General features: G+C 41.7%; 1 protein-coding gene across 5 annotated transcripts in view; it reads left to right on the top strand.

The window, feature by feature from the left end:
* The window catches only part of NR6A1 (nuclear receptor subfamily 6 group A member 1), a 223,575-nt gene that overhangs the window by 193,419 nt on the left and 13,864 nt on the right, over nucleotides 1-16,292 (top strand). For 3 of the 5 annotated variants that reach the window (XM_081803574.1, XM_081803572.1, XM_081803576.1), the window contains 4 exons: nucleotides 2,684-2,739; nucleotides 9,922-10,076; nucleotides 11,442-11,669; nucleotides 13,016-13,270. In XM_081803574.1, the coding sequence (XP_081659700.1) occupies nucleotides 2,684-2,739; nucleotides 9,922-10,076; nucleotides 11,442-11,669; nucleotides 13,016-13,270 (694 nt within the window). The remainder of the gene's footprint in view (nucleotides 1-2,683; nucleotides 2,740-9,921; nucleotides 10,077-11,441; nucleotides 11,670-13,015; nucleotides 13,271-16,292) is intronic. The other 2 variants (XM_081803575.1, XM_081803573.1) reach the window with 1 other exon arrangement.

Raw genomic sequence — 16,292 nt, 5'->3', positions numbered from 1 at the left:
ATGCGGGACTCGATCCCAGGACTCTGGGATCATGACCTGAGCCGAAGGCAGTCGCTCAACCAACTGAGCCACCCAGGCGCCCTATAATTAAGAGTTTATGTACCACCTAAAATTTTGTTTCTCCAGTAGTATACAGACACACTATGGGAAAAACTAGTTGTGGAAAGAAGTCTGGTCTTAGTCTAATAGTCTGGATTCCAATCCTGATTCTGCTGTTTAGTTTCTGTTACTGTAAACAAAGTACTTCATTTTTCTGAGCCTTACATTCATCTGCTCAATGGGAGTGATACTGATACTTCCCTCATGGGTTTGTTTTACCCAAGATATAACTGAAACACAGTACATGTCCATCATGTGTGAGTTTCCTTAGTCCAAGGGGGGGGTTGAGAGACAACACGAGCTTTTAAATATCAGAACAAAAAATTGGTAAGTTGTAAATCTTTAAGATTTGTGGCCCTTAAAAAAGAAAAACATGTTGAGTTCCTTCCTCACCTCCAAGACAGTGAGAGTGAGATATCAAGTAAAATGTATTCAGTGTTGGATCTGCTGATGATAGATCTTTATTCTGCACCTGTGAGCTGAAGCAAAGACATAGAGAACTCAGTACTGGAAATGGAAGTGTCTGAAGACTGTCATTGACTCTAGAACAGCAGAGAGGGAATTTTAAGGATTTTTAGAACTTGAAATTAGGTTGAAAGAGAGCTCCCAACAAAAACCAGTATGCATCTGGCTCTAATATAAACTGTGTATGTTTCCCACTCCAAATTCATAGCAGCCTTGTAAAACAGACTATGCTGTCTCCATTTCACAGATGAAGATGTTAAGGCTCCAGCAAAGCTGGGAATGGAACCTTGGTTTTTTAATTACTGTGTACATAGAAAAGAGGCTGGGTAGAGGGAAGTATTAGTTATTGAATACCTACTTTATGTGCCAGGCCCTATGCTTGGTGCTTTAGCTATGTTATTTTATATGTGATCCTCAGAATACCCCATAAGATAGGTTCCAGTAGCCCCATTTATTCTTCAAGAAACTGAGGTTCAGAGAGGTGAAGAAACTTGTCTGTAGTTACACAGACCAGGCAAAAACTGGATTTATTAATTTATTTTAAAAAGATTTTTTAGTATTTATTTTTGCGAGAGATCGTGCACAAGTGGGGGGAGGGGCAGAGGGAGAAGCAGGCTTCCCGCTGAGCAGGGAGCCTGATGCGAGACTTGGTCCCAGGACCCTGGGATCATGACCTGAACCGAAGACAGACGCTTAACAGACTGAACCACCGAGGCGCCCCAAAAACTGGATTTAGACCCAAGCTCGTCTAATTCTGAAATGTGTAATCTTCTAAGGATACCAAGGATGATGTCTGCTTTAAGGAAAATGAACTTCCTGTTAGCCTTTCAGTTACCACAGGAACTGAGCGTTATGCTTGGAACTCTCAACCCTGCCCCAAGAACTTTCTAGATTCTTCATGTTAATTTTTCTGGAAGCAGGTATATTATTTATATATGTATATATACACATATATATGTGTGTATGTGTGTGTATATATATATATATATATGTATATATAGCAAAGCTTACTCTCATGATGCTGTTAGCTTATCTTCTGTTGTTAACATTGCCTCCTCCAAGCTAGCCTCTACAGAGGCCATCACAAAGATTTTTCGAAAATGCCGACCTGACCACATCCATCCCCTGCATTCCATCTTATCCTCAGCTTCCTCTGCTGAAGTCCATACTCTTACCCTAACATTAAAGGCTATCTATGATCTGGCCCCAGTTGGCCTCTCCAACATCCAGCTTCATCTCTTGGTACTCTACACACAGGCACGCACACACACACACAAATGAGTTGAGGGGGAGGGGCAGAGGAAGAGGGAGAGAGAGAATCCCAAGCAGGCTTCACATCCAGTGCAGAACCCTACACAGGGCTCAGTCTCACAACCCTGAGATCATGCCCTGAGCCAAAACCAAGAGTCTGATGCTTAACTGATTGAGCCACCCAGGCACCCCTTTACTGACTGCTTATATAGAGAGAAACGAATCAGATCAAAATTTTGATTAATTAAAAAAAAAATTTGGGCACCTGGGTGGCTCAGATGGTTAAGCGTCTGCCTTCGGCTCAGGTCATGATCCCAGGGTCCTGGGATCGAATCCCACATCAGGCTCCCTGCTCCTTGGGAGCCTGCTTCTCCCTCTGCCTCTCTCTCTCTCTCTCTGTCTCTCATGAATAAATAAATAAAATCTTTAAAAAAAAAAAAATTTGTTCTTCTCATCCTGTAAATTAGACTCAAACTTAGCCTGGAAATAAAAAATACTTTCTTTAAAAATGGAAATATTCTTTCTATCCCTCTCTTTGAATTTACTGAAGCCTTCAGATGCATCATCCTGGTGGGATATTTGTAACTGTGCACAGGACTATTAATAATGCTGTCACCTTTGCTGAGCATATTAAATGCATGCAGGGTGTGCAGTATGTGTCCATTGCCCTGGGGGCCCAGAAGTATCTGTTGCCTATGACGTAGCCTAGAATAATGGAAAGAGTATATACTTCGGGTCCAGAAAGACCTCTGTTTTGATCTTGATTTCACCAATTATTACCTCGTGCTTTTGGCCAAGTAAGTTCTCTTTTTGTGCCTAGATTTCTGTGGGTATGCTTTTGACCGTCTTGACTTATGTTTCCTTCCAGCAATCAGAGAAGATGGCATGCCTGGAGGCCGAAATAAGAGCATTGGGCCCGTCCAGGTGAGTTCTAGGCCTCAGTCTTTTGTGATACATCCTGGAAGCCCAGTGCTTCTGGTGTTCCTGTAGCTACTTACCTTGATCTTCTCATCTCCTGATGGGGGGAGCCATCTTGCTTTCATTCCCATAAAATTGCTTTTAGAGCCTGGTTATGAAAGTGCTTTGAAAATCTTAAATATGTAACATAATGATTAAAGCTCTTCTTGTGATTCCCTTAACCGTTCCCAAGGATTTCACAGGAAGTGAACCCAATTCTGGTTCTAAACCATCCAGAGGACTTTTTATGTCAGTCACTCAAGGTTGTCGATAACTTAACCTGGCAGAAATCATTAAGACTACTTTGCTGTTCAATGTCTCTAAAGATATATCAGCAGAAAGTTCATTGCCTTACTTGTAGATTAGGAATGATAATACCCATTCAATCTCACAAATATTTAAGTACTTATTGTGGGCAGGTCCTTTGTACTGTGAACTCAGTCTAGTGGGAGAGACAGATGTGTAAACAGACATCAGAGTATAGTGAGTGGTAACAGGGGATGCCCAGGGAGTACAGAAAGGAAGGACTTCTTCTTTTTTTTTTTTTTAATTGGAGCCGTGGTTGGGAACTGAAGACATTCAGGGAAGCCTTCCTAGAGAAGGTAAAGTTTGAACTGAGTCTTGAAGGAAAAAGGAGGAATTAGTTATGCTGGGGAAGGGGTGGGGAGCCACATATCTTCTATTACTGCTAGACAGAACAGACTTTAAAAAGACCACGAGATGAATCTTTAAGGAATCATAGGAAGTTGATGCAGTCAGGCTGGAGTGCTGGGCACATGTAGTGGAGTGGCAGAAGATAAGGCAGATTCCTTGAGTTTGGAATCTGTTCTCTAAAGAACGGCCTTCAGCTATCTTTGATTATAACTTCTTAGGTAAAGCCTTTGTAGGGCCAGCCTATGCCAACTTGTTCTTACTTGCCAACAGAAGAACTTCACAAAGGTAGAAAATTGGATCTGTTTATGGACCAATAAGTGAGTCCCTCAGCACACTAGTGAGTAAGACCATGCCTCAAGGATTATTGGTGTGGACCAAGAGACAACTACTAAAAGCTTCTAGGTAGAGAGAGAGACATGGTCAGATTGGCATTTTATTTATTTATTTATTTATTTTTAATTAAAGATTTCATTTATTTTTTTGACATAGACACAGAGAGAGAGGGGACACAAGCAGGGGGAGTGGGAGAGGGAGAAGCAGGCTCCCTGCTGAGCACAGAGCCCGATGCGGGACTCAATCACCCTGGGATCATGACCTGAGAGCTACTCCCTTACTCAACAGGGAGTCTACTGGAGATTTTCTCTCTCCCTCTCCCCCCCGCCCCCCGCCATGTGCTCTCTTTCTTTCTCTAAAATAAATAAATAAATCTTTTTAAAAAGAAATTATAAAATTACAATTAAAAAAAAAAGAAAGGGGTGCCTGGGTGGCTCAATAGGTTAAGCGGTCTGCCTTTTGCTCAGGTCATGATCCCAGGGTTCTGGGATTGAGCCCTGCATCAGGCTCCCTGCTCAGTGGGGAGCTGCTTCTCCTTCTCCCTCTGCCGCTCCCCCTGCTTCTGCTCTCTTTCTCTCTCTCTCTCTGTCAAATAAATAAAAATAAAAAAAGAAAGATCATTCTAGCAATAGAAATGGTTTGTGAAGAGCTGGGTAAGTGTCCGTGAAACTGGGAGCAAAGAAAAAGCAGTTTAAAGGGTTTTACAGAAGTCCAGCCAAGAGATATAGATATAGATAGATATAGATAGTGGTTTTAAGTAGGACAATGATAGTACAATTTGAAGGGGAGAGAATTAGGTTCAAGAGAGATTTAATAGGTAAAATTGATAGGATTTATCCAGTTGAATGTGAGGGAATGAGAGAAAGACAAATTCATAGTTGTTTTGAGACATATGCTGATGAAATATGGGGAATTTCCTAGCACATATATGCACTCACTCAGGCTGTAGGTATGTGCTGTGTTCATTTCTTTTTTGAAAATCAAACATTTTTATTCATGTTATAATAAAAATTAATTTATTTTGGTCTATATCCATATGTGTTCTTATGTGTGTGTGCAGTAAAAAACATGTAACATGAAATTTATCTCCTTAACAAATTAAGTATATGGTACAGTATTATTTACTATATGTACATTTTTGTACAGATCTCTACAACCTTTTCATCTTATGACTGAAACTCTATACCCATTGAGCAACAACTCCTTATTTCCCCTTCTCCCAGTCCCTGGCAACCACCATTCTACTTTCCCTTTCTAAGAGTTTGATTACTTTTGATACCTCATTTAAGTGGAATCATGCAGTATTTGTTCTTCTGTGACTTCCTTATTTCACTTAGCGTAATATCCTCAAGGCTCATCCACATTGTAGCATATGCCAGGATTTCTAAGGCTGAATAATATTCTATTGTATGTATATACCATATTTTGTTTATCCATTCACCCGTCAATGGATATTTAAGTTGTTTCCATCTCTTAGCCATTGTGAATAATGCTGCAGTGAATGTAGGAGGGCAGATATCACTTTGAGATCCTGGTTTCAGTTCTTTTGGTTAAATACTCAGAAGTGGGATTACTGGGTCATTTGTTGTTTTATTTTTAATTTTTTGAGAAACCTCCATACTGTTTTCCATAGTGGCCACACCACTTTACATCCCCACCCAGCATTGCATAAGGGTTCCAATTTTCTGCATCTTCTGTGGTACTTCTTATTTTCTGTTTTTTCTGACAGTGGCATTCTGGATAGTTGTGGGGTGATACCTCATTATAGTTTTGATTTGTGTTTTTCTGATGATTAGTGACGTTGAGCATCTTTTCATATACATGTTGGCTGTGCTGTTTACATGTCTTTGGAGAAGTTTTTTTTTGGTATGTCTATTCAAATCTTTTGCCCATTTTTATTTATTTTTTTTTTTAAGATTTTTTTATTTGTCAGAGAGAGAGAGGGTTGAGAGAGAGAGAGAGAGCACAAGCAGGGGGAACGACAGGCAGAGGGAGAAGCAGGCTCCCCGCTGAGCAAGGAGCCTAATGCGGGACTCAATCACCCTGGGATCATGACCTGAGAGCTAAAGACAAACGTTTAACCTACTGAGCCACCCAGGCATCCTATTTTTAAATCAGGTTATTTGGGGTTTTTGCAGTTGAGTTGTAGGAATTTCCTATATCTCTTGGGTATTAACCTTTATCAGATAAATGGTTTGCAAATATTTTCTTTCATTCTCTAGGTTCCTATTGACTTTGTTGATTGTTTACTTTGCAGAAGCTTTTTATTTTTTTAAAGATTTTATCCATCTACTTGACAGAGAGAGACACAGCGAGAGAGGGAACACAAGCAGGGGGAGTGAGAGAGGGAGAAGCAGGCTTCCCGTGGAGCAGGGAACCCCATGCGGGGCTCGATCCCAGGACCCCGGGATCATGACCTGAGCCGAAGGCAGATGCTCAACAACTGAGCCACCCAGGCGCCCCATTGCAGAAGCTTTTTAGTTTGATGTAATTCCATTTGTCTGTTTTTGCTTTTATTGCCTGTACTTTGGATATCATACTCAAGAAATCATTGCCAAGGCCAGTGTCAAGAAGCTTTTTCTCTGTGTTTTCGTTTAGGACTTTTATAGTTTCAGGTCTTACATTTAAGTCTTTAATCCATTTTGAGTTGATTTTTGTATGAAGTATAAGAACAGAATCTAATTTTATTCTTGTGCATATGAATATCTAGCTTTCCCAGTACACTTGTTGAAGAGACTATTATTTTTTTTTTTTTAAAGATTTTACTTATTTATTTGACAGAGAGGGTGAGAGAGCACAAGCAAGGGCAGCAACAGAAGGAGAGGGAGAAGCAGGCTCCCCACTGAGCAGGGAGCCCGATGCGGGACTCGATCCCAGGACCCCGGGATCATGACCTGAGCTGAAGGCAGATGCTTAACCATCTGAGTCACCCAGGCGCCTGAAGAGACTATTCTTATGTTGTCTTGGCAGATTTGTCAAGATCTGTTGACTATATATGTGTGGGTTTATTTTGGAGCTCTCTATTCTGTTCCGTTGGTCTATAGGCCTGTCCTTATGCCAGTACCATACTGCTTTGATTACTGTAACTTTTAATATGTTTTGAAACCAGGAAGTGTAAGGCCTCTAGCTTTGTTGTTCTTTGTCAGGATTGTTTTGGCGATTTGGGGTTCTTTGGGTTTCCATATGAGTTTTGTGATTGTTTTTTTCTGTTTCTGCAAAAAATGCCATTGGAATGTTGATAGGGATTGCATTGAATCTGTAGATCAACTTGGATAGTATGGACATTTTAACAATAATTGTCTTTTAATCTGTGAACAGAGGATGTCTTTCCATTTATTTATATCTTTAATTTCTTTCAGCAGCGTACAAGTCTTTCATCCTTTTAGTTATGTTTATTCCTAAGTATCTTATTCTTTTTGATACTGTTGTAACTGAGATTGTTTCCTTAATTTCTTTTCCAGATTCATAGTATATAAAAATGCAACTGATTTTGTGTTGCTTTTGTATCCTGAAACTTTGCTGAATTCTTTTGTTAGTTCTAATAGTTTTTTGGTTTTCTATTCATAAGATCATGTCATCTGTGAACTGAAATAATTTTACTTCTTTCTGATTTAGATGCTTTTTATTTCTTTTACATGTCTAATTGCAATGGCTAGGACTTCCTACTGTGTTAAATAGAAATAGTGAGAGTGGACATTTTTGCCTTGATCCTGATCTTAGAGAAAAAGCTTTTAGTTTTTCATCGAGTATAATGTTAGCTGTAGGCTTTTCATGTATGGCCTTTATTTGTAGTCATTCTTTTTATATTTAGATGCAGTAGAAAGTTTATCTGTTGGAAAGAATTCTTAAGCATTTCCTGAATGAAAAACCTTCTTCAGCATTACTCAGTGTCTTTTGAGTACCCTTCTCCCACCATGGCAGGGATCTTCAGTCGCTTACGTCTCTAGACTTTATGTTCTCTCTAGAATGGAGGGAGCTGATGCTCAGAGAAACCTATTTCATCTGTCATTGTATTTGACTTTTTGATACTGAGCATATAATTTTCCTTTTGTCTCTTACTTTTTTAGGTAGTGTTAAGAAGAGAGAGCTGTGATCTCCCACGTTCTTAACTATGTTTAATTATAATTAAAAATTAGGGATAGAATTATGATTTATTGAGTACCTGTTGTGCACTTCATCACTTTATCTTAGATTAACCTCAAGTCTGTCTGATTCAGTTCTGTACCCTAAGAGGGAGCCCAAACTACTAAGTGGGTGGTATTATCTTCATTTTCTGTGTGAGGGAACTAAGGTTCAGAGAACTTGAGTGACTTGCCCAACAGTAAGCACCCAGTTAGGAAATGACAGATGAGATCTGAACCTAGATACAAGCCCTCCTAATATGTTCCATCCCCTTAATGCATCAGTGACTGCCCAGTGTCCTCTGGGACCCATATGGAGAGACAGATGCAGTCCAACTTTGGCTCCCAGCTGGAATAATCTGGCTTATCAGGACTGGTTCTTTTCACCTAGCTCAAGTACTTTCATGCCCTCCAAGCTCTGGTATTGCTCTCACTACCATCACTGAGGCTGCTTCTCAGGGTCTCAGTAGATGGATTGTAGTTTGATGGCGTCTTTTGTCTTTACATGTCTTATTAAATCTGAGATTTCAGTGTTCTAAAGATCCCTAAGAGAAAAGGTTTGTTTTGTTACATGTTACTGAATAAAGAAAGACTGCCCCTCTAAGTATACAAATAGAAGTTTGTTAAGACCAATCACTCAACTTCTGTACCAGTTAAATGTTTCTTGTTTTCCCTCCAAGTCCTATGTGCTGGCTGGCTTCCAATTCTAAATGCCTCCTGTATTTATGATCAGAGCAGCTCAAGGTTTCTTCACAGGCTGCTGGAACAAAGAGTCATGCAGGTTTGAGTCAGACAGACTTGAGAGAAAATGTCCTCCCAGGCTTTCTATAGGAACAAGAAATAAAAATTTATCTGGCCCTTACTCCTTCCTATTCACTCTCATTCTGTGCTGAGTTTAGCCAGTTAGGCTTCAACTCTGGGTTAAACACTTTATAGAAGATGTATTTATTCACTCCCTTTATGGGATGGTAGCTAGAGCCATGGACTGAATACTTGGGTACTTTGGCCTCTTCCTCAAACTCCTCCTGACCCATGGGCATACAGTGTGATCTTGGGCAAGTCAGTTCACTTGTCTGAGCTAAAATTTCTTCTTATTTCTTCTGTAGGCTTGGGAATATCTTTCTTACTAAGAAAATCCATGTGAAGTTTCATGGACAGTACTTAATAAGTGAACATTTGTTTATTTATCCAACATGCATTCTTTGAGTACTTTTTTCTGGATTCTATCATAGCCTTAGGTCTGATAGAGGGTATTTTTATGATATATTACCATAAGTGCTATAAAAATAACAATAATGATGGTGAAGATATTGTCAACTTTCCATAATTGTTGCTATGTGTTAAGGCCTTTTCTAACCATGTGATAATGTATTAACTAATTTAATCCTCACAACAATCCCATGAGATGGATACTATTATTTTCCCTACCACACAAATAATTTTTGTTCAGATTTTGAATTTAAGTTCAAATACTTAAATGACTTGCCTACGATTGTACAACTAGAAAGTAGCAGAGCCTGTATTGGAACAAAGGTGGTCTGACTCTAGAATTCATCCTTTTAATCACTGTGCTATTCTGCCTATCTCAGAATACACAGAATTAGAAGTGGATAGAAGAAGGACCTAAAATTTTGTCTAGGTAGTGATAGAAGGATTCACAAAGAAGGTGACATTTGAATTGGGTCTTAGAAGGCAAGTAGGAGTTTGTTCTTGAAGAGTGGTGTTTCAGGGGTAGGGAAGAATAGACTCAAAGAGAAAGAGTGTTGAAGAACGTGAAGAACGTGAAGGCTTTGTGGCTTGAGAGGAGGGTAAATGGACAAGAGGAAGGCCATAGTGAGCTATGGTGCTGGGAAACAAGCAACTGAGCTGTCCTAAGGTTAGTGAGAGACCCTGGAGTATGGAGGTGGAGGAGAGGGAATCTGGATGTCTCTCTAGAGAGTTCTGGGAATCTTTGTGAGGTTTAAATGAATTCTTGGTCCTAAAGAAGGAACAGAGGATATCCTGAGCACCCAATCTAACATGTGTCAATTCCTTGTCAAAGATATCAGAGGAAGAGATCGAAAGGATCATGTCTGGGCAGGAATTTGAGGAAGAGGCCAATCACTGGAGCAACCATGGTGACAGCGACCACAGTTCCCCTGGGAACAGGGCTTCAGAGAGCAACCAGCCCTCACCAGGCTCCACACTGTCCTCCAGGTGAGCTTCAAGGCAAACCCAGCATCGTCTAGGGACCACCCAAAGAGTAGACCCACAAGGAACGTCTGGGCTGGGTATTCCTGGCCAGTCTGTCTCAGCCATTGTACTCTTGTTCCCTCAGTCTTTGGGGTAGGGGCCAGGAGGACACAAAGCAGCATTTCACAGCCTACTTTTTATTAAAGACCTTGAAAATGTCAGCAGTCTCTTCTGCAGGCTAATAAAGTGATACAGCTGCTGTCTGTGCCCATACGTTCTTTACCTAACAGAATACCATTTTTAAATGTAGCTCTTTTCTCATATTTATCATGGAAATAAAACAAACCACATGGACTATATTGAATTAAGTTCTCATTTCTCTGTCTCAGCAAGAGTGAAGATTTTCACTTTATAAATTTTAAGAAACTGAAAAATTTTAAGCTAATTAAATTTGCTGCTATCATGGAATACCAACTTGGAGACTCTTGGTTCAAGAATGTTACCTTAAGTTAGTCATTAGGTGTAAAATGTAGCCATCAGCTACCAGGGTAGATTTCCTTTTTGCAGAAATCTTTCTTATAGGAAAGGGATTGATGAACTTTTTCTATAAAAGCCAGATAATAAATATTTTAGGCTTTGCAGGCCACACAGTCTGGGTCTCAAATACTCAGCCCTACCATTATAGTGCAAAAGCAGCCAGAGACTATGTAAATGAATGAATGTGGCTGTGTTCCATTAAAATTTCATTTACCAAATGGGCCATAGGCTATAGTTTGTCAACTCCTGTTACAGGAAACACATCTAGGTAAAGCCAGAGGATTTTTGTTTTAGGTGACAGAATGGTTAGATTTCTCCAGGAAAGGGAAGAAGATAAGAATCTGCCTTTCTCTTGGTATTTTATTATACCTTTTATTTGTTTGATTGTTCCTTTTTTGTTCCTTCCTTTAAATGTTTAGGGAGTTCTTGCCAGATTCCTTGCCAGATTCCATGTCAGATTCCTTGCTAGGTGCTGGATTTGTTTTATGGCCTGGCAAGGCCCTTAGCCTGTGTATGCCTTAGTTTTCCTAGCAGTAAAAAAATACATACCCCCACCTTTGTGGATCATAGTCTGTGAGTATCCATTAAAATCTCTTCAAATGTGACACCTATACAAAGAATTTATTCAACCACTCTTTATTTAGTACCTATTTTGCCAGGTCCTGGGTGTCCAATGATAAATCACACATACAGACACCTGCAGAGAGTCCCTGTCTAGTGGGGGAGACATGCATGTAACCATTAATTATGTCCCTGATGAGGACAGACTGCATGGCCAAAAAACACCTTAGCCATCTTGAGCAGGCAGTAGACCTGCCATGGTTCTGCTTGACATGAGACTTTTCTCTTCAGTAGGTCTGTGGAACTAAATGGATTCATGGCATTCAGGGAGCAGTACATGGGGATGTCTGTGCCTCCACACTATCAATACATACCGCACCTTTTTAGCTATTCCGCCCACTCGCCACTCCTGCCCCCACAAGCTCGCAGCCTGGATCCCCAGTCATACAGTCTGATTCACCAGCTGGTGTCAGCCGAGGACCTGGAGCCACTGGGCACACCCATGTTGATTGAAGATGGGTGAGTACCCCATTTAGCCCTTGCAACTTCAAAATGATCCCTGCCCCACACCCACCTTCATCCCTGGCTACTAATACCCTAGGCTTTGGAATGAGTCAAGGGGGGATATTGAGTAATGGCTCAAGCATCAGAGGACAAAGTCTGTATTTATCTTTGAAGTCAGCAGTCCCTTGTTTTTCTCTTGAGCATCTTTTTTCTGAGTTGGGGCTGTTTATCAGTCCTTATGGAATTGGGATTAAAGGACTTTTGTTTCTGCTTGGGCCTAGGTAAGCCAGGCCCTGAGGTGGTCTGAGTGCTTCTCTGGCTCTGAGCCAGAGATGAGCTGTAATTCTGGGAATAATTATACATCAAGTCCAGGCTCATTAACAAGGCATTCAAGGCACTAACTGGTTGTGGACTGTCTGCATCCCTAGCCAGTGTGCCCATTGGTAGCCTGGTGCCATGTGCGCTGTGTGCAGACCTGAGTGGGTGGAAGGAATACTCTTGTCAATCCTCTGTCAGCTCTACTAAGTAGATACTAGTTCAGCCTTTAGGCCCACCAGTTGCTGCACCCATTACTCCTTTGGCCTGAGGCATAGGCTGTTTGTTATCAAGCTTAGACCCCCTAGGATATATCCTGAGATTTCTTAAGCTAGTCTCCAATATCAGAAGAGGAAATTCAAAGATCTGCTTATAAGAAGGCCACACAAAATCTTTATAAATCTGGGTGTGGGGGTGTGGAGATGAGTCATGCCAAGGGGCCTTGAAAGAAAGAAAACTGGGACCCTGTCTCATCCAGCCCAGAGATGAGAAATGCCCTGTACCTTCCATTCAGCAGTAGCTTACAGGGGCTGAGCAACTTTAGTTTCTGAAGTCTCACCACCAGGGGGTGCAATGAGAGCAGGAAAATCTTCTGAACATGTTCTCTTCTCTTTCAGTCATATGGCCTCTGGCTCATTTCTGTGCCAGTCCCTGTATTGGGTGGGCACCAGATCCGCCCTACAGGAGCTCTCGTTGCCAAAACTAGTGCAGGAGTGATGGAATTTTCTCTGACACATGGAACACTAGTGGACACCAACATTAAAAGTCATATTCCCTAATAAATTGCACAAATTTCCAAGCCTCCTTTCCTTTCTACAACCTTTTCTCACCAAACCCACCTCTCCAGCCCTGAGCTTGCTGCTGGCCCCAGTCCTGCCCCTTTATCATTAGACTGAATTGAATGGAGCTGGAGACCCATGATCAAGGACAAGGAGCCCACTGCTAGAGACCCTTTTTACTCTTAGGAGTATCCTTTCCCTCTGCCCCCCCCCCCCATCCTCCCCCTCTGGCCACTGGAAGTGATTTTTCACTGTCCCTACCCCCAGGTATGCTGTGACTCAGGCAGAGCTGTTTGCCCTGCTTTGCCGCCTGGCTGATGAGCTGCTCTTTAGGCAGATTGCCTGGATCAAGAAACTGCCTTTCTTCTGCGAGCTCTCAATCAAGGATTACACGTGCCTCCTGAGCTCTACCTGGCAGGAATTAATCCTGCTGTCCTCCCTCACCGTTTATAGCAAACAGATCTTTGGGGAGCTGGCTGATGTCACTGCCAAGTACTCACCCTCTGATGAAGAACTACACAGGTAAGGGTTGTTGGCTGGGGAGGAAGTCCCAAGCAACCAAATCACCGTCATCCCTGCAAAGTGGGGATGGAGTGCCCCCACTGACCCTTTAGAGGATAGGAATTAAAGCCACACACAGGGCTGGTTTTGAATCCGTAACTCTGCCACTGACTAGCTTTGTAACCATAGTTAAGTCTCTGATTCCTACATTCTGAATTTATAAAATGGGATAGATAATACCTGTACCTCCCCAACAAGGTAGTTGTGAAAAATAAATGATACTGTGCAGCGAGCCTTAGCAGAGTGCTACACTATTATTTTTTTTTTATCACATTTGGATTACTGAGATAAGAGAATGTATCTGGGCAAAACAAAAACCTAAACTCTAAACTTCATCTATAAAGTGAGAGGCTCTGAGTTACAGTTTACAATTCAAGAACAAGATCTAGAAGTCACTGTGGTACCTACTATATGCCAGGCACTGGGCTTGGTATTTTATATTACTGTCTTATTCTTTTCTCATAGCCTCTAGCATTATAGATATTGTTACGCCTATTTTATGGATAAGAAAACTGAAGTTCAAAGAGATCTGCCCTTTAATGTTTTGGGTTTGAACACAGAGCCTCGATTTGAACCTATGGCTGCCCAATGTCAAAGCTTAGGCTCTTTGACTGCATCTGAGATGCACTGAGAGGTGGTAAGAGCATGGGGCTAAGAGACCGAGCCGCTCTCTTCAGTGTTTTCTGGTGTAACTTCTCATCCTACTTGGCCAGGATCCTAATCTCCCTGTCTAGCACAGATCTTTCTCTCACTCACTTTGTGTTTTTTTGTTAAGATTTTATTTATTTATTTGACAGAGAGAGATACAGTGAGAGAGGGAACACAAGCAGGGGGAGTGGGAGAGGGAGAAACAGGCTTCCTGCTGAGCAGGGAGCCCGATGAAGGGCTCGATCCCAGGACCCAGGGATCATGACCTGAGCCGAAGGCAGACGCTTAACCGACTGAGCCAGCCAGGCGCCCCTCACTCACTTTGAAGACCTAGAGCACATGGTGACAACCCCAAAATCAGGACAAGTGATCTGTTGATAGAACTTTCCTGGCTTATTAATTTATCATGTGAAAAATAAAGCTTAAATCACATTTAAATAATTTCATTAAATAATTTCAGTAATTCACCTTTATTGAACAGTTTTTAAAAATGGAAGTCCTGGGATTCCAGAACACCAAGAAAGAGGGGAGAAGAGGTACCCCATCAATGAAAACTGGAGGAGATGGGGTATTAGCCCCCACAATTCTCTACACAGGACCAAAGTGCCTCTCCTCTGTCACCCAATTGCCATGGAATAAAGACAGGCTAAGTGTTAGGCTGAGGCTGAAAGTAAAGCTCCAAGACCCTCAGGGGCCCTTTGCACAGCTGACAGAGGGAAGAGTCTGGATGCTGACACTCTCCCCTGGTTTTCTAATATTTCCTTTTCAGTGATGCTTACTGGCTTCAGAGTGAACCCAGCTGACACTTTGTCCTGTAAACAGAGCTATCTGATTTTGCAGATGACCGAACCCCCTGTTTGAGCCTCTAATTCATTGTTTCCATCAAATTCCTATCTCCAGCTCCTTCATTCTGGGCCAACTGAGTGTTTGAATCGCAGTCTGCAGGTTTTAATATTGTCAGGGTTTGCAGAGCTGGCCCAATGAGTCTGGCTTCTTTATTCGCCTGGAATCCACCAATGCAGCCTGGGGCTGTCTACAAAGTCGGCCTATGGGCTCTAGTCCCTATAGAATGATGGCTTTTCCCAGGCCCTCTGCAGGTAGGCAGGGATCATTGGCCATGCAGGGTTCTTTGTGGCTTTGAGCTTCATAAAGCACCCCATCCCACTGTATCCAGTCCCTTGAGCCCCAAGAGCAAGGCAGAGGCTAGTAAATTAGTGAGGGAATGTTTATTTCTAGGAAGTCTCCTTACCTAGGAGAATGTAGAGCTGCACTGTCCAATATACTAACTGCTAGCCTCAGGTGACTTTTTAAATTTAAGTTAATTAAAATTAAATAAAATTAAAAATTCAGTCCTCATTTGCACTAGCCACATTCCACATGCTCACTAGCCACATGTGCTTAGTGGGTACTGTATTGGACAGTGCAGATATAGGACATCTCCATCATCTCAGAAAGTTCTGTTGAACAATGCTGATTCTAGAACATGTATTAGTTCTGAGGATAAGAAATAGATGTATTGTCAGGACTTACTGCTCCATGCAAGAAGCATATGGAATCCTTCCATGGGAAAAACGAGTTAAACTTCAACACGTTAGTTCTGATTCCATGCCCATGTACCTAGGACCCTGTTGTGTGTGTCAGAGGGGAGGGGAGTTGGGATTGAGATGGTGCAGACATGGTTTCTGACTCTGAGGTGAGAGCCCCTATTCTTGGCTTAGGGGATTGGGAGACAAATAGAAACAGATAACAATCTATAAATCAGGTGGATACTGATGGAGATCGAGGGGTATATGAGGGACTGTGTAAGCACAGCCAAGGGAGTAAGTACCTCTACTTGCATAATCAAGTAATGCTTGCCAGAGGATAAGACATTTGAGCTGCAACAATGAATCATGGAACATTACATCAAAAACTAATGATGTAATGTATGGTGATTAACATAACAATAAAAAATTTTAAAAAAGACATTTGAGCTGCATCTTGAAGTGGGTTTTTCTAGGTAGATTATAGAGAATAGGAGGAAGGCAGGAGATAAAGTCCTAGAAGTTAGAGATCCTGGGTGGTTGGTTTGTGCAGGGAACCAAAAGCATGGATTAGGGTATAGAGAGAATTTATCTGAGAGACAGAAATGAGGGGAGAAATGACTGGAGAAAAAGATAAAAAAAAAGGCAGATCATAAGGTGTTCAAATGCCAGTCTAGGGGCACCTGGGTGGCTCAGTCGGTTAAGCGCCCGACTCTTGATTTCAGCTCTGGTCATGGTCTCAGGGTCCTGGGATTGAGCCCCACATTGGGCTCCCCACTCAGCAGGGAATCTGCTTGTCTCCCTCTCCCCCT

This window comes from Leptonychotes weddellii, chromosome 14 (assembly GCF_054177405.1).
Source record: "Leptonychotes weddellii isolate Sample4059 chromosome 14, ASM5417740v2, whole genome shotgun sequence".
Taxonomy (NCBI): domain Eukaryota; kingdom Metazoa; phylum Chordata; class Mammalia; order Carnivora; family Phocidae; genus Leptonychotes; species Leptonychotes weddellii.
Note: the sequence above shows the minus strand (reverse complement) of the source record. Positions and strands in the feature narration are given on the sequence as shown.